This window comes from Erpetoichthys calabaricus, chromosome 1, assembly GCF_900747795.2.
Source record: "Erpetoichthys calabaricus chromosome 1, fErpCal1.3, whole genome shotgun sequence".
Classification (NCBI taxonomy): domain Eukaryota; kingdom Metazoa; phylum Chordata; class Cladistia; order Polypteriformes; family Polypteridae; genus Erpetoichthys; species Erpetoichthys calabaricus.
In genome coordinates this window covers 102644948-102667031 of record NC_041394.2, presented here as the reverse complement: position 1 = coordinate 102667031, position 22084 = coordinate 102644948, and the positions used below count along the sequence as shown (strand labels likewise).

Below are 22084 nucleotides of genomic sequence, written 5' to 3'. Positions count from 1 at the left end.
ACGATAAAAATCATAGCCTACGACTGATGTAACAAACAAAATAAAAATTGAATAAATAAAGCTAAACTCATGCAGATCATGTATGCTCTGTTAAATAGAGAGAAAAACATTTAATATACATATGTTGGTATATTAATGTTAGAATAAAAACTGTAATTGTTCTACAGAATACGAATGTGAAATTGTCACCTGTTTTTGAAATAAACATTGCATTAACAAAATATTCACTGGTTTTCATAATTGTCTTTTGCTTCTTAATTCCTGTAATCTGTTGTGATTAATAAATACAGAACAGTCAAGTCAAATGCATCTGGACCCTGTAATAGAACAACTGGCTTCAGTCTAAAAGGTCAAAAGGAAAAAAAAAAGTCTGTTAGTTAGGAAGTACCCACCTGTGCCTCTGTGAGATTTTATTAAAGTATTATTATGTAAACTATTATTAAAATTATTTACATTTTACAAAGCTCTTACTAAGGTCCTGCACATGTCCCTTCCATATTGGGTTCATTTTCACATTCATTGATGTGGCTAACATTAGCTACTTCTTCAGCTAAGCACCTTTCCTTTAAACATGGTCTCATTCATTGATATTACTTGAGACAGGGTTGATGTATTGTAGGCCAACAGCCTGATTTACTTGTTTCAGCAAACAATTTAATTAGAGATGAATGACCAAGCCTGCGTTTTTTCAAAGACATCCTTGATAAATTTCCCCAGCAAAATATTAAACTGAACAAAACTGAGTTATTTAACATGTATGCCTAAACCGTTTAGACATTTTCAACAATAATCTTGTGTGTATGCGAGACGTGAGAAAAAAAAATGCAGCTTAATTATGGAACTGTGCTGTTCAAATATAATGATCCAACCTGATTTAACCCTTTACTTGTTCATCATAGGGCGGCACGGTGGCGCAGTGGGTAGCGCTGCTGCCTCGCAGTTGGGAGACCTGGGGACCCGGGTTCGCTTCCCGGGTCCTCCCTGCGTGGAGTTTGCATGTTCTCCCCGTGTCTGCGTGGGTTTCCTCCGGGTGCTCCGGTTTCCTCCCACAGTCCAAAGACATGCAGGTTAGGTGGATTGGCGATTCCAAATTGGCCCTAGTGTGTGCTTGGTGTGTGGGTGTGTTTGTGTGTGTCCTGCGGTGGGTTGGCACCCTGCCCAGGATTGTTTCCTGCCTTGTGCCCTGTGTTGGCTGGGATTGGCTCCAGCAGACCCCCGTGACCCTGTGTTCGGATTCAGCGGGTTGGAAAATGGATGGATGGATGGATGTTCATCATATTAGTACATGCCATGGTTACCAAATTAATTTTTCGTTTGCCATAGGCAAATGCATTTATGAAATCCTTATGTTAATCTTTGCATGCGGATGGAGGATAATAAGTGATTTACACATGATGTAACATTCTCAAAACCCAATTCATCCAAAATGAATGTTCCTTTACTTTGTACGTTAGGGCATGTCATGTTTGCCAAATTCTCTCTAGCATAAAGACCACAGTAAAGCTGCATGCAGTTCTGGTCGAAGCTCATATGGAGCCCTAGGCCAGGGGAGTCACCCTCGGTGTCAGTGCCTGGAATATGTGTCTCTTGACCAAAACAGTGGCCCTTGGTTTCCATAGAATGGCAGAGTGGGAGAGTTTTGTGGGTGATTCTGGAGTGCACATGCCTCCAGTTGCCAAACTGGAGCCCCGTGGTGCCCATAACATAATGGTACGGAAGGAGTATTTGAAAGTGCACACTGTTTGAGTTACTGTATATAAATTGTGTTCTTCAGTCTCCAGAGCAGGCACACCTTAAACTTAATAAATGGTGCCCTAGGTGCCCACCTACATCACCTAATTGATTGACTGGCCTTGGCTGGATGGGTTGCCAATCTAATTTCTTGAATTTCTGTAGTGGCTACTGGTTGATTCCAACAAAATGTTTTTGAGCAATAGTTTCCTAAATTATTTGATAAATTGAATATTTTACTTCCTCACTCCATTTTAGATTTGTAGAGTCATTACTGTCATGTGTACAAAGTCCAGTTTAAATTCCTACTTGCATGTGTTTAATCAACGTGCAACACGAGTGGAGTTTTTTTTCCAGTTGCAAATGAATTCAGTCAAGCTGTTTTGTCATTCTTGAACAAAAAGAGGCCACACTGTCATAGGAAAAGTTACTTTTCTCACTAGATGAAATCACTAAATAAGGGTCTTTTATCAGTTGATATGATTTCCAGTTTGTACAACATTGCCCTCTGACACACACTTACCAAGTCATCCATGTAAGCCCCAATAACTTTAGGTGCTGCAAGAGAAGAAGCAGACAATGACAGAGTTGGGGCTCCAGATGGTGAACCCCATGTAATTTGGTGAATAACTGTGAAATAGCACAAAAGAAATGGCAGCCAGTGCTGTATAGATTCATCTCAATGACTGACATCATCTGGTGGTGATGTCCTATTTAAGTTGGCTCCTGAGGGAAATGTGGGTTCAAACTATGGAAGTGAAGTCAGGATTCCTCATACTGCCGATAGACAAAGTCTAACCAGCAGTACCCAAGTATTCTCCGAAGAGACACAGTACCAAAGGAGTTCAGTCTTCGTCTCAGGTCACTGCATAGCATCCATGTCTCGCATCCATATAGCAAAACAGGAAGCACTGGGACTCTAAAGACTTGGACCTTCACCCTTTTGCAGTGATATCGAGAGCGCCACACACCCCTTTGCAGTGACCTCATGACCTATCAATCTCTCCCAAACCGTCCATTGATTTTGTAGGAAGAGTCACCAAAGACATTAATGTAGCTGCCGAGGTAAGCAAACCTCTAGACGTGGTCGACACACTCTTCACAAATAGACACACTGCTGATGGCTGTGCCCAAGAGGTGTGTGTGTATGTGTGTGTGCTTATGATGGTGCCCTGAGATTGACTGACACCTACTGCTACTGTTGGGATAGGCTCCAACCCCTGAGCCCCTGACTTGGATTAAACAGGTTTCAGAATGTTAGTAAGGACTGAGATTTTAGCTTTATTGTTTTATTAATGTATGCATAATGTTTTGTGCAGTAGTGTTTCTTTTTTTATGTATACAATAATTAATAATAATAATTCTTTGCATTTATATAGCGCTTTTTCTCACTACTCAAAGCGCTCAGCATACACAGATGCAGCAACTGTCAGACATTTGATAGTAATAATACCTAACATAGCATTCTCAGATGATTCATGGTAGGAACCACTAGATGCTTTCACATAATTGGGTGATTTGTTTTGCTTTTGTATGGCTGGAAGATTATTAATATGAAATGTTTTTAAATGCTGCTCAACAGTGAATTGTCATCCTGTCCTGGGCTGGTTCCTGCCTTGTGCTCAATGCTGCTTGGATAAACTGTAACCCCCGTGAATATGACCTGAAAAAGAGGCTTTAAAAAGTGAAAAGATGGATAGTTTCAGATGTGGGTCAGTTAAATCAAAATAAAATATTTACTCATATCGCATAATCCACATGTCTGTTATTCAGTCCTATGCTCTCTACATGATTTTTTTTTTTTGCTAAAACAGTTATATAGTTATTCCTAGAATAAACACCGACAAATCATAAACAAGAAACTAAAGCATCATGGGAAGAACGTTTTTAACTAAAGTTCTACCTCCTCCCCTCATTCCTTCATCAAAAGTTACAAGAGTTAAGTAATATATAAAAAAATACAATTATTGGGTGAAGTATTTGTTTTAAAGGTTATTTTCTAATTCTGCAAATTCCAGTGCAGAATTGTAGGTAGGTGCAAGGTGGGGACAAACCATGGACAGGACACACTTACTCACATCGATCCAATTTCGAACAACTAATCAAGGTAGCATGCATGTCTTTGAGATGTGGTAGAGATAGTGAGCCAAGGAACAGCCGACATGTACGTTGGAAGAAGATGTACCATTCTGCAAGGCAGTAGCCTTAACCACGGCACCTCTATATAGAAATAAACTAACATTATTAGTAAAAATAATGATTTAAAAGATTTAAGGCACCAGATATATGTACAGTTACATATAACATACAGTATAATTAGTGGGTTAGTGTTAAATGTTATTGTGGCTTTGTGAATAGAAATCTGCTGTTTTGTATTGCAGTTTTAGTTTTCCTTCCTTATAGACAAAAACATTACAAAAACTAAGGAACTAACAATCAATTTAAAAAAAAAAAACATCATTCACCCACAATGAACAATCATCAAAGACCATGGTGTGGAGATTGTTGACAATAATAAATATCTGGCGACACTCATAGACTCAAAACTGACTTTTAATGAAATGCTGCAAAAAGGGACAGCATCACCTCTAATGTCTAAGGAAGATGAGCTTTTTTTAATGTAAGACCTCCCATTAATGTCACTCTTTTGTAAATCTTGTATTGAGTTTGTTTTTACTTGTGTTCTGCTGGCCAGGGTTCGTAAATATTAATGACAACAACAAAAACGGAACAAATCAAATTGTAATATGGAGCTATAAAATAACACGGTTTGAACAGTCACATCCAATAGTTCTGTTTAAAAATCGGGTGTCATGGAAAGCAGAGTAGAGTGTGTTTCTGTCAGGGCAGACTCACTGACTACATTCTCAGTTCCAGTTATTGTCCTCAAGTCATAGGTTCAAATTTCTAAGGATAAAACACAGTCATCTCAAATACGCTTTCATCTCAACTGTTATTCATCTTCTAAATAAGTTCATCTTTAATGAACATCCAAAGGTTTAAATTATGTGATGAAAAGATATCTCTTGCATAAATCATTAGTCAAGCCTAAATGTTGGTTTAATTTTTATGTGTAATATGTTTGATATAATGTTTCACCATTAGTGCTCACTTAAATATTATATTTATTTGTATTAAGTTTACATTTGATGGCTGTGTTCTTTCTTGATGTATTTTAATGGTATGTTGTGGTCCTTAAAAACTAATGAAAAATTATATTGAACTGAAAAAGCTGCATCACTGGCTCTGACTGATCAGACATATTTCAATGATGAATGCTGAATAATTCTCCAGTTTTGATGCCATTTTCTTTCTTTGCTAGTTATAGATCATGAGTTCAGGTGCAGAAGTAGATATGAAGGATGTAGAGCTGAATGAGCTGGAGCAGGATAAACAGCTAATGCCCAGTCCTGGAGAAGAACCCTCTGTGGAGAAGAATGGTTGTGTGGCTGTCAAACTGCCTGAAGAAGTAGAAGCTAAGTTCACAGGCCTCTCCAAAGAAGCGCTGATGAAGGTGGCTGGTACCCCAGGCTGGGTGCGAATTCGCTGGGCATTGCTTATCCTCTTCTGGCTTGCCTGGATTGGCATGCTTGTGGGTGCCATTGTGATTGTTGTACAGGCTCCACGCTGTAAGTCGCTCCCTTCAAGACAATGGTGGCAGAAAGGTGCAATTTACCAGATTAGTAATGAATTTCTGGATTCTAAAGGTGGGTATATTAAAATGGGCACTGTGCAAATACTTTACATATTGAATGAGCATGGCATCTTAATCACCTTTGTGCTGCCTCATGAAAAGCAAGCATACCATAAGTATTACAAAACCCCTGGAGGCAAGTGAGTCAATGCAGCTCATTTGTTTTTTTTTTAAATAGATGAATTCTAGCTTGTATTTAAATGTATTGCATGGAACCAACAAAAATGTGTAACAAAGAGCTTTAATTTCCTCTTAACGTTTTTTTATGATGTATGACCTCCAGGCGGCCTGGAAGGCCAGTCTTATGACTCTCCTTATCCTTCTGTGCAGAGAAAAAACAATAAAGTTCCATGGACGTAAATAGAAAGCTTTTCATTAAATACGATTTAATTTCTAGCTTGAAGCAAAGAATTAGGTTAAAGGTCATGGTAAAATTTATGTATACATCATTTTATATGTTCAGTGATCCACTAATGTTTGACTCAAATATCTGGTGATTACAAAGAGACACTACAGTTGTGCTATGACAATATAATTTGTAAAAATTGTTTATCTGGACAGGTATTTTTTCTTGGTACTTATACAATAAGAGTAAGGCTAGAATGCTGTGTCACAAAGCCAGTTAAAATGGTTAGAAAAGGGTTAGTGCAAAATTAGTGTCCAGCAAAAAGACATGTAATAGTATGAAATGTACTGTATATTACTTTTCTCGCTCTCTCTCTTTCTCTTTCCTCAGAAGTCATTGAGAGTATTGATTACCTGAGTGAGTTAAAAGTGAAAAGCCTCATAGTGGGGCCAGTACCTCAAGTATACAGCTCTGGTTCAACAATTGGATCTAAAGAAAATCTCACAAATTTCCAAAAAGTGGCACAGATGAAAGGTGGGATGATTTTTTCTATTCAAATAAATTTAGAAGTACTGGACATGTTGACAGTAGATGTCATAAAGCTTGGCTGTAGGTAGACATGCGACAATACACTTAGTGCACAATAAAATTCGCATTGTGAATTGAAATGAAACAAATCACCAGTACCAGATAATATTTACCCTCGAGTTCTTAAGGAGGCTAGTGTGTACATACTGTATATAAACCCTTCACACATATTTTTAGGAAGTCACTGCACACTGGAGAGATTCCGAAGGACTGGAAAATGGCAAATATCATGCCATTATATAAAAAGGGTGACAGGGCAGATCCAAGCAACTATAGGCCAGTAAGCTTAACATGCATCACAGGAAAATTAATGGAAGGAATTATTAAGGATAAGATTGAGCAACACCTGGCAAGGACAGGAGTTTTTCAGAACAGTCAGCATGGGTTCAGAAGAGGGAGGTTGTGTTTCACTAACATGCTGGAATTCTATGAGGAGGCAACAAAAGGATACAATCAAAGTAGAGCATATGATATTATTTATCTGGACTTTCAGAAAGCATTTCATAAGGTGCCACATGAGAGGTTGGGCATCAAATTAAAAGAAGTGGGAGTTCAGGGTGATGATTTTAGATAGGTGCAGAATTGGCTCAGACACAGGAAGCAGAGGGTGATAGTGTGAGGAACCTCATCAGAATTGGCCGATGTTAAGAGTGGTGTTCCACAGGGGTCGGTGCTAGGGCTGCTGCTATTTTTAATATATATAAATGATTTAGATAGGATTATAAGTAACAAGCTGGTTAAGTTTGCAGATGATACCAAGATAAGAGGATTAGCAGATAATTTGGAATCCGTTATATCATTACAGAAAGACTTGGATAGCATACAGGCTTGGGCAGATTCGTGGCAGATGAAATTTAATGTCAGTAAATGTAAAGTATTACAAATAGGAAGTAAAAATGTGAGGTTTGAATACACAATGAGCAGTCAGAAAATCGAGAGTACACCTTATGAGAAGGATTTAGGAGTCATAGTGGACTCCAAGCTATCGACTTCCAGACAGTGTTCAGAAGCCATTAAGAAGGCTAACAGAATGTTAGGTTATATAGCACAATATGTGGAGTACAAGTCCAAGGAGGTTATACTGAACCTTTTTAATGCACTGGTGAGGCCTCATCTGGAGTACTGTGTGCAGTTTTGGTCTCCAGGCTACAAAAAGGACAGCAGCACTAGAAAAGGTCCAGAGAAGAGTGACTAGGCTGATTCCAGGGCTACAGGGGTTGAATTATGAGGAAAGATTAAAAGAGCTGAGCCTTTACAGTTTAAGCTAAAGAAGATTAAGAGGTGACATGATTGAAGTGTTTAAAATTATGAAGGGAATTAGTACAGTGGATCGAGACTGTTATTTTACAATGAGTTTATCAAGAACACAGGGACACAGCTGTAAACTTGTTAAGGGTAAATTTCGCACAAACATTAGGACATTTTTCTTTACTCAAAGAACGATAGACACTTGGAATAAGCTACCAAGTAGTGTGGTAGACAGTAAGACATTGGGGACTTTCAAAACTCTACTTGATGTTTTTTTGGAAGAAATAAGTGGATAGGACTGGCGAGCTTTGTTGGGCTGAATGGCCTGTTCTCGTCTAGAGTGTTCTAGAGTGTTCTATTCCTAAAACAGGGAATTTTCATAAAAGATACACACTGCATGTTTAGTATTACTTATTATTAGACATGCATTAATCAAAACATACATTCCTATCAATGCACAAATATACACATTTTTATATTTGTGTGTATATACTGTGATATATTGTGACAATAAGAGCACTGTCGACCCCTTGAACCCTCAGACCAGACGTCAGACACCAGATAAAAGTCCAGATATTTAATTTATTATAAATAAGTGCACAAAGCACCCTCCTCTCCACAATACTCATAAACACAATAATAAATCAATAATCACTACACTAATCAATTCCTCCACACTCCCAGATGCGTTGCCACCCTTCCACCCAGCTCAGCTCACTCGTCTGGATTTCTCCTAGTCTTTTATAGTCCATGACCTGGAAGTGCTCCCGAACCCCTGTCCATGTGATTTCTTAGCACTTCTGGGTCGGATAAAAACCACTCTTTCTTCATCCCAGAAGCACGTCATTCCTTTTGTCCATGTGACCAGGACGCACTTCCGGGTTATAGGGCACGTAGTATTCCCTTGAGCCTCCCTACAGCGTTTCCTGGTGGTCCCCATGGTATCCAGCAGGGCTGGTTGTAACAGCTACAAGGTCCATGAGGCCCTGCTGGAATTCGGGGAACTTCCATGCTGCCGGGAGGGCTCCATCTGGTGGCTTGGAGGTGTTGGCCGGAATATATGGCCAGCCATCCGTCACAATATATATATATTCATGGTATTCGTAGTCTGAATCACAATCTGATTGTATGGGTGGTTACCTACCAGGTAATGCTTGTGGTTGGTCAGCAAGTTGGCAAACATCCGCCATGGTGTCCTCTTTCAGTTGCGAGAAGCAGATCATAGAATGGTTGAATAGTTTACTGTCAAATAATGCAAAGAGTATGCGACACATGTTTCGCCCTAATTCTGGGCTCATCAGGCGTACACAGTCACTGCATCCCCCTCTCAGGGAATTGAACCTCGGACGTCAGCGCTAGAGGCTAACGTTGCACCACGTCATGTATTTCGTTCATTTGACAGCATGTAGATCGGAGTAATTACATTCATGGCATTCGTAGTCTGAATCACAATCTGATTGTATGGGTGGTTACATTATTAGTAGTATCCATCCATCCATCCATTTTCCAACCCGCTGAATCCGAACACAGGGTCACGGGGGTCTGCTGGAGCCAATCCCAGCCAACACAGGGCACAAGGCAGGAACCAATCCTGGGCAGGGTGCCAACCCACCGCAGATTATTAGTAGTATTTTGATGATAATTTGTATTTACTGGGGCATAAAGCAGGACATATAAAGAAGTACAATAAGATTTTATTATTGCAGACCAGGCTTGTGTAAAATCATCAATTTGTGTCGAAGTCCAGGTTTTTATGGCCTATATATTAGCCACCCAGTAATAAAATTGAAAGTTAGGTAGTGCCATGCCCTTTTCTGCTAAGATCATTGTTTAGTCATCCTATGGATACATGGATGTTTCAAATTACAAATAAATGAGATTATAATTGAGTCTAAGAACTATTTGTTAATGTATATTGGGATGCTCTAAAATAAAGAAGTTTGGGAAGGATGTTCATCTTGACAGTATTGATTCTCCCTGCTTATGTGAAGTGAAGAGTAGACAGTTCACTTCCTTTTTAAATTTTTTCCATGCAGGTAGCAAAGTTTGTTGAAAAAGAGCTTTATTTTTACTTATTACGTATACCCCTAGGTATTTAAACTGATCTGCTAAAACAATGAATGGGAAAGTGTTATATAGAGAGCTCACTGGAAAACCACACTTTTATTCAAATTAATTTTGAATCCAGATATCTTTTGAAGTTCTACTAATACATTGAGGCCTGTTGGTACAGATATTTGTGGGTCAGATATATACTGTACCATATCATCTGCAAACAGTGATATTTTCTGCTCAAGTCCTTCATTGGTAATCCCCTTTATCTCTGATACATTTTGAAAGTGATTAACCATTGGCTCAATGGTGATTGGATAGAGCAATAATGATAGGGGGGATCCTTGTCAAGTACCATGTTCTAGTTTAATGTAGTCTGAAATAATGATGTTAATACAAACAGGGGCTTCTGGACTAGTATAGAGTAGTTGGATCCATACACATATATTTGAGCCAAACCTAAATTTATGCAATGTGATGAATAGGTAGTCCAATTCAACCATGTCAAGTGCTTTTCTGCATCCAAAGGTAATAAGATCTCTGCTGTGTTAGATTTTATGGGTGAGTATATTACATTAAACAAATGTTGAAGATTAGAAGCTAAGTGTTTTCCTTCAATAAACCCAGTTTGGTCTTGTGATATTATAGAGGGAAGCACTTTCTCAATTCTTCTAGACAGAACTTTGGAGAGTATCCTAAAATCATTATTCAGAAGTGAAATTTGTCTGTATGATGCACATTGTAATAAGTCCTTATTTTTCTTTGGAAAGATGGTAATTAATGCTTGGTGAAAAGTTTGAGGTAGACCTTTGTTGTCTCTGGCTTCTATAAATATTGTTAATAGTAATGGAGGTAACTTATTTGAAACTTTTTATAAAAAAAGCTGCTTTCCCACAAAGGAGTGAGTTTATAGTATCCAGTAATTCTGTGAGTATCAGGGGTTTGTCTAGTTCATCTGCACTAAGAGTATCTAGCTGTGGTACTTGTAATGTGTCAAAAACTCATTAGATTGTGTCTTATCTTCTTTAAACTAGGTAGAATATACAAACTTATACTGGTCTCTAAATGTGTGGGTTAGATTTTTATGGTCAATGATTTTATCTCCATCTATATTGCTAATTTCTGTTATTGCGTTGCAAAATTCGCTAATGGATTTGTTGAGCTAAGATCTTATTTAGCCTTCTCTCCATGTTCATAGTATTGATGTTGCTATTTAAAGATGAGCTGTTCTGTTTCTTTCGTTGTGAAGAAGTTAAATTCTGATTGCAAGACCTGTCTTTTCCTATAAAGTGCCTCATTTGGAGACCTGACATATTCTTGATCTATTCTGGTAATTTTGTTGATCAACTCTGACACCTTCTTAGATTCCAGTTTATTTTTGTGGGAAAGATATAAAATAATCTGTCCTCTTAAAATGCCTTTAGAGTTCCCCAGACTATTTCTGCAGAGACCTCTCAGGATGCATTTCTCTCTATTGTAAAAACAAATCCTGGCAGAGAGAGACTAGGGAGACGTGAAGATCACAGAAGACACTTAAAAGACCTGCGAGACGAAAGAGATTGGCCATGGAGTGTCTCGCGGGGACCTTAAACATGAGACTTTGTGCCAAGAGATTAACACGTAGAACATGAAATTCTTGCAAGACACACCCTACTTACAACCAATATCAAATAAGACCACAGGCAGCAAAACATTCAGTCATGTAAAGGATTTGAGCACACACAGATCCAGGGCTCTCGGCGCATATAAAACGTATAAGGTCAATACGTTATGAAAATGAAACGTCGACGACTAAGCGAAGAAGAAAGAGCAGCATGGAGAAAAGAGACTCAAAAGCACTGGAGAGAAAAAAAGGCAAAAAAGAAAAAGAATAATCTAGGTGCAAATTCAGAAAATAAGGAAAGTAATAATCAGCCCGGGAAAAAAAAAGCACGTCCAATCGGGCTCAGAATTAAAAGACAAAGAGTAAATGACAAAGTAGAACTTCATAAAGACGTTCAACAATGTTGGTGCACATGCAGAGCAGGTTAGAGATTATGAAAGCAGTGGAATTCGAAAGGCTCGAAAAACGGCGTGATACAAATGCAGAGAAAGTTAAAGAATATGAAAGCAGGAAAATTGGAAAGTATCAAAAACAGAAAGTAAAGATCGCAGTAGCACAAACAAACGGAAATTATTACTCGAAAAAAGGGAAAATAATCACCACGGGCCAGGTGTCATTGAAAAAAAAACAGGACAGAACAAGGAATGGAGATCGAATATATGGACATAGGTGATATGTCAGAAGTATGTAAATATTGTTAGGCTTTGAAGTTTAAGTCAGAGAATTTCAAAAACGAGGTTTACCTCACATGCATTTATTGGTTACTTTGCAAAAAAAAGATTAACTGCTGATGATGTATATGGTTTTGTCTGTGCTGAAATTCCAAACAGAGAAACCTATCCTGAATTATGGTACAAAGTCATTAAACACATGTCTCACTGACCTCATTTAAAAGATTCAGCATGTTAGGACTCGAAACATTCCAAATATTGTTTTTAACAAAGTTCTGAAATAAAATTGAAAAAAATCTTAACAGTATGTATCCGGAAAACCAAACACAGGGGTTGGCGAGCAAAGCGGGCAGTGGGCGAAGCCCCCTAGTGTCTCTAAAAAAAATCAATTTGCTCAGAGATGAATTCTGTACAGCTCTCATCCGCTAAAGATGAGTGTGTAGGGCACAGTGATTTAAGCTCCAAGATCAGAGGGATGTGGTTCGAGATAACAAAAGCATCATACTTACAAGATTTGATACAGGGCAACAAATTATTATCAATAAAGAAATAATCAATTCTTGAGTAACTGTGGTGTATTGGTGAGACGAAGGAATATGCTCCTGAGTTTGGATTTGAAAGTCTCCAAGGGTCTGATAAATTATGACCCATTACAAACTGTATAATTGTTTTTGCAGTGTTAGATGTTATCGCCACTGTAGATATAGACCTACGGTATCTATGTTTGGATTTAAAACACAATTAAAGTCTCCGGCCATTATAATTCTGTGAGTGTTCACATTAGCAATTGATTCAAATGCATTTTGGATGAAATCTCTGTCATCCACATTAGGTGCATAGATATTTATCAAAATGACTTTAGATTGTAATAAATTATGCATCACCATGACAAATCGCCCTTCAGGATCAGATTCAACATCTGATAATACAAATGAGATTAAAATTCTCACATGTCTAGTTTTCTTTGTGCAGCTTGAGTGAAAGATTTGGCCAATCCAATCTCTTTGCTACAGAAGCTGGTCCTTACTTATTAAGTGAGTCTCCTGTAAAAGTACAATCTTGGCATTTAGACCTGTTGGGTGAGAAAATACTTTTTTTCTCCTTAGATTGTCTTTGAGACCTTTGACATTCCAGCTTACAAAGTTCACGGTTTAGACAGAGAGATACTGCTTTTGAACCTTTGAGGACAATTTGTGAATCTAATTAAAAGTAGTATGTTGTTTCATACAATACCTTAACCTTTATTTCATATTGTTGCTGAGTAGTTTGGCTACAGAGCCTATTGTCATGTTGGCACTTATAGTTGTTGGGGTAAAAAGGATAAATAAGAAGTAAATTGCTTTTTTTTTTTTCTCCCCCCAACAGCCATTCTCCCCCCAACCCTCACCCATTTTGCCTAACCACACTTCACAAAGTCGCAGTTCTCTGATAGAGCACATCCAAAACAAAACAAACCCCCAGCAGCAGTATAGTAAACATTAAATTTGAGATACTTTATGGTAGTGCAGCCAAGGTGCAATAAACCTGGGGTATAATGTTAAGTAGTCTCCTTGGAAATTGAGATAACTTGTGATAGTACTTCAAGCTACAATAAACCTAGGGTATAATGTTAAACAGACGCCTTAGGTGAAAAATAAAAGTCTAGCAATACTATAAATAAGTAGTTACCCAGGTGGTTTAGCGCATTGCCGCACTCACCACATGCCATCAGTGCACGCTTCCAACCTCCTCCTCCTCCTCCTTAATGGTTTCCAAAATATGCATATGTTTAAAAGAAGACATTTCAGTATTACTATTTAAAAGACAAAAAGAAAAGTGTTGCAATTCAAATAGATCAAGTTGCAAGCAGAATCTTCTTTGCCTTACCAGGACACAATATGATTCATGATTATGTTTTGAACTGCCACCTTATCGTGGTGGAGAGATTTGGGTGTCCCAATGATCCTAGGAGCTCTGTTGTCCGGGGCTTTATGCCCCTGGTAGGGCCACCCAAGGCAAACTGGTCCTAGGTGAGGGATGAGACAAAGAGCGGTTCAACAAACCTCCAATGATGAATCAAACCTTTGGACGGCGTTTTCCCTTGCCCGGATGCGGATCACCGGGGCCCCCCCTCTGGAGCCAGGCAAGGAGGTGGGGCTCGATGGCGAGCGCCTGGTGGCCGGGCCTGCACCCATGGGGCTCGGCCGGGCACAGCCCGAAGAGGTAACGTGGGTCTCCCTTCCCATGGGCTCACCACCTATGGGAGGGGCCAAGGAAGTCGGGTGCAGTGTGAGTTGGGTGGTGGCCGAAGGCGGGGACCTTGGTGGTCTGATCCTCGGCTACAGAAACTGGCTCTTGGGACATGGAATGTCACCTCTCTGAAGGGGAAGGAGCCTGAGCTAGTGCGCGAGGTCGAGAGGTTCTGGCTAGATATAGACGGGCTCACCTTGATGCACAGCTTGGACTCTGGAACCAATCTCCTTGAGAGGGGCTGGACTCTCTACCACACTGGAGTTGTCCCCGATGAGAGGTGCCGAGCAGGTGTGGGCATACTTATTGGCCCCTGACTTGGAGCCTGTATATTGGGGTTTACCCCGTTGGACGAGAGGGTAGCCTCCCTCTGCCTTCGGGTGGGGGGACGGGTCCTAACTGTTGTTTGTGCATATGCGCCGAACAGCAGTTTGGAGTACCCACCCTTTTTGGAGTCCCTGTAGGAGGTGCTAGAGGGCATACCTTCTGGAGATTCCCTCGTTCTGCTGGGAGACTTCAATGCTCACGTGGGCAATGACGGTGAGACCTGGAAGGGCGTGATTGGGAGGAATGGCCCCCCCGATCTGAACCCGAGTGGTGTTTTGTTATTGGACTTCTGTGCCTGTCACAGATTGTCCATAACGAACACCATGTTCAAGCATAGGGGTGTTCATATGTGCACTTGGCACCAGGACACCCTAGGCCTCAGTTCGATGATCGACTTTGTGGTCGTGTCGTTGGACCTACAGCCACATGTCTTGGACACTCTGGTGAAGAGAGGGGCGGAGCTGTCAACTGATCACCACCTGGTGGTGAGTGGGCTTCGATGGTGGGGGAGGATGCCGGTCAGGCCTGGTAGGCCCAAACGTGTTGTGAGGGTCTGCTGGGAACATCTGGCAGAGTCCCCTGTCAGAAGTAGCTTCAACTCCCACCTCCAGCAGAACTTCGACCACATCCCGAGGGAGGTGGGGGACATTGAGTCCGAATGGGCCATGTTCCGTGCCTCTTTTGTTGAGGCGGCTGACCGGAGCTGTGGCCGAAAGGTAGTCGGTGCCTGTCGTGGCAGCAATCCCCGAACCTGTTGGTGGACACCAGCGGTGAGGGATGCCGTCAAGCTGAAGAAGGAGTCCTAAAGGACCTTTTTGTCCTGTGGGACTCTGGAGGCAGCTAATAGGTACCGGCAGGCCAAGCAGAATGCGGCTTCAGTGGTTGCTGAGGCAAAAACTCTGACATGGGAGGAGTTTGGGGAGGCCATGGAGAATGACTTTCGGACGGCTTCGAGGAGATTCTGGTCCACCACCCGGCATCTCAGGAGGGGGAAGCAGTGCAGTGTCAACACTGTATATGGTGGGGATGGTGTGCTGCTGACCTCGACTCAGAACGTTGTAGGTCGGTGAGGGGAGTTCTTCAAAGACCTCCTCAATCCCACTAACATGCCTTCCAATGAGGAAGCAGAGCCTGGGGACTCGGAGGTGGGCTCCCCTTCTCTGGGACTGAGGTCACCGAGGTGATCAAAAAACTCCTTGGTGGCAGGGCCCCGGGGGTGGATGAGATACGCCCGGAGTTCCTCAAGGCTCTGGATGTTGTAGGATTGTCCTGGTTGACACACCTCTGCTACATCGTGTGGAAATCAGGGACAGTGCCTCTGGATTGCCAGACTGGGGTGGTGGTCCCCCTCTTTAAGGAGGGTGTGTACCAACTACAGCGGGATCACACTCCTCAGCCTCCCTGGAAAAGTCTATTTGGGGGTCCTGGAGAGGAGGGCCCGTCGGATAGTCAAACCTCAGATTCAGGAGGAACAGTGTGGTTTTCGTCCTGGTCGTGGAACAGTGGACCAGCTCTACACCCTTAGCAGGGTCTTGGAGGGTGCATGGGAGTTTGCCCAACCAGTCTACATGTGTTTTGTGGACTTGGAAAAGGCGTTTGACTGTGTCCCTCGGGGAATCCTGTGGGGGGTACTCAGAGAGTATGGGGTACCGGACCCCCTGATAAGGGCTGTTCGGTCCCTGTACGATCGGTGTCAGAGCTTGGTCCGCATTGCCGGCAGTAAGTCAAACCCATTTCCAGTGAGAGTTGGACTCCGCCAGGGCTGCCCTTTGTCACTGATTCTGTTCATAACTTTTATGGACAGAATTTCTAGGCGCAGCCAGGGCATTGAGGGGGTCCGGTTTGGTGGACTCAGGATTGGGTCTCTGCTTTTTGCAGATGATGTTGTCCTGTTCGCTTCATCAGGGTGTGATCTTCAGCTCTCCCTCGATCAGTTCTCAGCTGAGTGTGAAGCGGCTGGGGTGGGAATAAGCACCTCCAAATCTGAGACCATGGTCCTCAGCCGAAAAAGGGTGGAGTGCCCTCTCAGAGTTGGGAGCGAGATCCTGCCCCAAGTGGAGGAGTTCAAGTATCTCAGGATCTTGTTCACGAGTGAGGGAAGAATAGAGCAGGAGATTGACAGGCAGATCAGTGTGGCATCCGCAGTAATGCGGGCTCTGCATCGGTCTGTCGTGGTGAAAAAGGAGCTGAGCTGCAAGGCAAAGCTCTCAATTTACCAGTCGATCTATGTTCCTACACTCGCCTATGGTCATGAGCTATGGGTAGTGACCGAAACAACGAGATCGCAAATATATGCGGCTGAAATGAGTTTCCTCCGCAGGGTGTCTGGGCTCTCCCTTAAAGATAGGGTGAGAAGCTCAGTCATCCGGGAGGGGCTCAGAGTAGAGCCGCTGCTCCTTCGCATCGAGAGGAGTCAGATGAGGTGGCTCGAGCATCTGATCAGGATGCCTCCTGGACGCCTCCCTGGTGAGGTGTTCCGGGCACGTCTAACCGGGAGGAGGCCCCGGGGAAGACCCAGGACACGCTGGAGGGACTATGTCTCTCGGCTGGCCTGGGAACGCCTCGGGATTCTCCTGGAAGAGCTAGAAGAAGTGGCCGGGGAGAGGGAAGTCTGGGTATCTCTGCTCAAGCTGCTGCCCCCGCGACCAGATCTCGGATAAGTGGAAGAGGATGGATGGATGGATGGATGGATGGATTATGTTTTAAATGATGTCGAGATCCAGTCTTTTTAGTTCTTTTTCTGCTTCTTTAGGAGAACTGAAGATATAGAATTGTTCATCAAAAATCACTTTCAGTTTGTCAGGAAACACCAGCTTTATCTGATTCCGGCTTTGCGAAAGTGCTATTTAATGCTGTAGAAGGCAGCTCGTTTAGCAGCTGTTGAAGGCGAGAAGTGGGAAAATACAAATGGTTATTTTCAAATATGATCTCCATTTTCTGTCTGTGAATCAACATCAAATTTTCTTTTAACCCGTAGTTTGTCGACACGGACAATCAGCCTTCTCAGTTTTGAGGCATTCAATCCACAATGCGGTAAGCTGCTGAGATCTCGGTGTCCAATTCAAAGTCCTCTCCAATTATTTTAGAAAATAGTTTAGCTATGAGTTTCACTGGGTTTGGACTTTCACGGTTTTCAGGGAGACCTTCGATTCTGATGTTGTTCTTTCTATATCTGTGTTCCTGTGCAGCTAGTTTATCACTGAGCACTTTGCATTTGGATTCTAGCACAGTTGCGTTTTTGTCAGTGGTGGATGTCAAGTCTTCTATAGAAGGAGTCATAAACATTTGCTTAACGTCTTCAAGCAGAGCACCAAGCACAGTTGTGGCCAAAACTTTTGAAAATGACTCAAGTATTAGTTTTCACAAAGTTTGCTGCTTCAGTGTTTTGAGATCTTTTTGTCAGATGTTTCTATGGTATACTGAAGTATAATTACAAGGATTTAATAAGTTTCAAAGGCTTTTATTAACAATTACATTAAGTTTATGCACAGTGTCAATATTTGCAGTGTTGACCCTTCTTTTTCAAGACCTCTGCAATTCACCCTAACATGCTGTCAATCAACTTCTGGGCCAAATCCAGACTGATGGCAGCCCATTCTTGCATAATCAATGCTTGGTGTTTGTCAGAATTTGTGGGTTTTTGTTTGTCCACCCGCCTCTTGAGGATTGACCACAAGTTCTCAATGGGATTAAGGTCTGGGGAGTTTCCTGTCCATGGACCCAAAATTTCGATGTTTTCTTCCCCAAGCCACTTAGTTATCACTTTTGCCTTATGGCATGATGCTCCATCATGCTGGAAAAGGCATTGTTCATCATCAAACTGTTCTTGGATGGTTGGGAGAAGTTGCTCTTGGAGGATGTTTTGGTCCCATTCTTTATTCATGGCTTGGGATCAGAGCACCACCAGTTCAGAGCTTGCTCAGAAATGGCAGCAGGCAGGTGTGAGTGCATCTGCACACACAGTGAGGCAGGGATTTTTGGAGGATGGCCTGATGACAAGAAGGGCATCAAAGAAGCCACTTCTCTCCAAGAAGAATGTTAGGGACAGACTGATATTCTGCAAAAGGCACAGGGATTGGACTGCTGAGGACTGGGGTAAAGTATGTGTGTAAAACACTTAACCTGCAATCCCAGTCCACATTCACATACGGTGATGTCTGTTTTGTGCTGACAAACTTCAACCTCACACTTTTATAATGAATCTGCCAAAGTGAAGTCAGTTTGTCATGTTAAACTTTGGTTCATGCTTTCAACAAGATGTTTTAGTTTATCATTGTATTTCATTTAAGTCACTAGGTATTGTCACACAATGCATGATACAAGACCACATTTCATACTGGTAGTATTTTATATCACAATTTTGTCTCAAGCCTAACTATAACTACGCTTTTGGAATTACAAGGGCATCTTTTAAGATGTAAAGTAACATACCTTGTAAACACTTGTATGTTAATTCAAAGGCTTTTACATTTCATAAATGAATTTTGTGTTACTTTTCCACATAATGTCAAATATTGTCTAGGCATTTGTTCAACCATGACAATAATGCATCTACCTACACTCAAAAGAAATTGGTTTTGAGGAGTTGCAGCCATTATATTTAAGTCTTCTGTACGTCAGCATTACTTACAAATCGTTTACTATCCAAATGGCTTTTCAAAGGACCAAAAAGATGGCAGTGACTTGGTGCATGGTCTGGACTATGAAATGAACTGTCCAGCACCCTCTTTTTAAAGAGTCATAACAAATATAGAAGTGTTTACAGTATGTGGTCTGGCATTATCGTGCAGCAAGATGACTCCTCCACAGAGCATTCTAGGTCGTTTGTTGTGAATGGTCTGCCACCAATGCAATAACATCTGGCAATAGCACGTCTGCGTTTGTTTCAAGGTGTCCTGCCATCTTGAAAGTGATGTACACTGTAGTAGACACCCTTAAGGCTTGCAATATAGCCATATTAGCAACTATAATAAGTAAAATATTTGGGCACAACTATCACAAGCACTCTCAGCTGGGACATTAACATCACTTCCATCAAAAAAGAAGGCTCCACAGCAGATGTATTTTTTGCGCCAACTAAAGAAATAAAATATTTCCCAGCCCATCTTAGTACAGTGCTGTAAAGCCATAACTGAAAGTGTGATCACATTCTCCATTGTTGTCTGGTTTGGTTCACCAACAGACCACTCTAAAAATAAATAACAGTGTGTTATGAGGTCTGCTGAGAAAATAACTGGCTGTGTTCTTCTATCTGTTGCAGACACCTAAACAGTGTACTTCGCAGAGCTATAGCCCTTGACAAACTAATACACACAAACAAGTTCTGGGTTCAAACCAAAGGGGCGTTTATTACAAAGTACCTCCTGTAAACAATTAAACAGTGTTTTTTTTCTTCCTTCTCTCTCCCCCTCTTCACCGCACTGCTATTCCTCCAGTCGAGTGTTGCCTTTCTCTGCTCCCAGCTCCGACTCGCCTGGACAAGGCACTGTTCCTTTTATAGAAGATCCAGGACTACTTCTGGTGCCAGGGCTTTGCCTGTTGGAAGCACTTTCGTGTCATACCAAAGCCACAAATAGTAGGGAGTGTAACTCTGTGCAGCATCCCCTGGTGGCACCTCAAGACCCCAGTAGGGCTGCACTACCAGACTGCAATTCCCAGCATTCCCTGCAGGTGTCCGAATGGGTACCAATATACAGGGTTGCTGCCATCTAGCATACGAGGGGAGACAATAGGCAGGAATTACTGCTGTCCCCTGTCCTTCCACATTATTGGCATCCCATCCAGGTATGCACTGCAAAAAAACTCCCAGCTTCTGATGGTTCTGCCATTAGTTTATACAGGTTGGTCACAGAGGTTTCCTTCCGTCCCGCCGCTGATTCAACATTTGTTCCATCCTTGCCTCCCGTTCATATAATGAACCATCCCTTTTCCCGACTGGGATGCCTGTCCCCCTCCTACAACACACAGATGCTTCATTTTCACATCTCCTTTATAATTTTACTATTCTTCAACAGTTTATAATGTGTGTTGTTTATCTTGATGTCATTCATGTTATTTGTATGTGATATTTGTGTTCTGTTATAAGCAGCTCCAAAACAACCAAGTTAAATTCCTGTATATTAAGTACTGGCAGAAGTTATTCTGATCCAGACAAGCTGCACAACATTTTGGAAACAAGCAGATTTATTCTATCACTTTTTGAAATGTACTTGTATTTTTCATTTTAGAATAATAATGTCTTCATGTATTAACTGCATGCTGCAAAGTTGTAAAATTTGAAAGATGGATTTCTGCAAATTACATGTAGACAGATTTGGGTTAGATTTTGAAAAGTCTGCTTTAGAATCAGAATCAGAACATCTTTATTGTCATTGTAACAAATACAATGAAATTAGGTGCAGTCCCTGCTGTGTCAAAATATAAATAAATATACTTACAAAAGGGTAAGAAAGATTAAGAAGAAATAAGGTAGAACACAAACATTCAACATAAGACCTTAATTGCACAAGATGTCATCTATTGCACTGCTGCATTGGAGGTGATTAGGTGGGAGGAAGGCCTAAGCGAAGGTTGATGGATGTGGTGAGAGAGGACATGCAGGTGATGGGTGTGACAGAACAAGATGCAGAGGACAGAAAGATATGGAAGAAGATGTTCTGCTGTGGCGACCCCTAACGGGAGCAGCTGAAAGAAGTCTTTGTTTTGATGCTCCTATATCTTTTGCCTGATGGCAACAGTTGGAACATGTTATGGCACTGAAGAATTAATGTTTTTATTCAGCCAGTTTAGTAGAATGTAGATGTGTATGTTATGTGCAGTTCTGTTTTATGTAAAATGGCTTGCCAGTTATCCATGCCAAGTATTCCTCATTAAAGAGACGTTTTCACTTTGTCTGCTTCAGGCTTAAAAGTTGTTTTGGATATAACTCCAAACAATGATGATGATGATCCCTGGATTAATATTTCTAGCATAGCTGAGCAAAACAATTTTAAGGTAAGGATTACCATTTTTTTGATAATTCCAAAATTTTGATAATGCAATAAAAAATGTTGCCAGTTTCCCCTTTTCATGAGCTGTTGTGCTGAGATGTAATTTTCCCATATCTTCTATATTTACGTTCATCCACATTTTTTGTGTGCACTTCTTCTGTCAGATACTCTGTGCTTTTTTCTTGCACATGCCCAGATTATCTGAAAATGTTCTTCAGTATCACACTTCCTTCTTCCATTTCCTTAAGGAAAATACCACAATACCTGATCTTTTTTGCTATGTTTTCCACCTTCATTGTCTGTGGCTTGCTGTCATACATCAGCTCCAACCAAAGTTTCTCATCAATGCCGGAGAGGCTCCTCTAGAATTCAAAATGGGGGGCTGACTTCATCTCACGGGGTATGTCAAATTTGCTAACTACAGTTGCTGACCTTTAAGCCAGACCATGTCATTGTAAAGGACTGAAAATTGCTACGCATGTCACATTTGCCAACCATATGCCAGCCTTCCATTACAGTCATGCTGGCCCCTTTTTCTGACAGCCAACATAATGCTGCCTGAATGATCCAGTGCTGTGTGAAAGGTTAATAGATACAGCAAGTTCA

The 22084-nt window shown here is 41.3% G+C and overlaps 2 protein-coding genes across 4 annotated transcripts in view; both read left to right on the top strand.

The window, feature by feature from the left end:
* Positions 1-22084, top strand: part of calm3b (calmodulin 3b (phosphorylase kinase, delta)) — a 234604-nt gene that overhangs the window by 126265 nt on the left and 86255 nt on the right. The window lies entirely within an intron of this gene.
* The window catches only part of LOC114654044 (4F2 cell-surface antigen heavy chain-like), a 46905-nt gene that overhangs the window by 11143 nt on the left and 13678 nt on the right, over positions 1-22084 (top strand). The window contains exons 2-4 of the mRNA XM_028804503.2: positions 5054-5438; positions 6162-6305; positions 21391-21482. Coding sequence (XP_028660336.1) covers positions 5063-5438; positions 6162-6305; positions 21391-21482 — 612 coding nt within the window. The 5' untranslated portion in view covers positions 5054-5062. The remainder of the gene's footprint in view (positions 1-5053; positions 5439-6161; positions 6306-21390; positions 21483-22084) is intronic.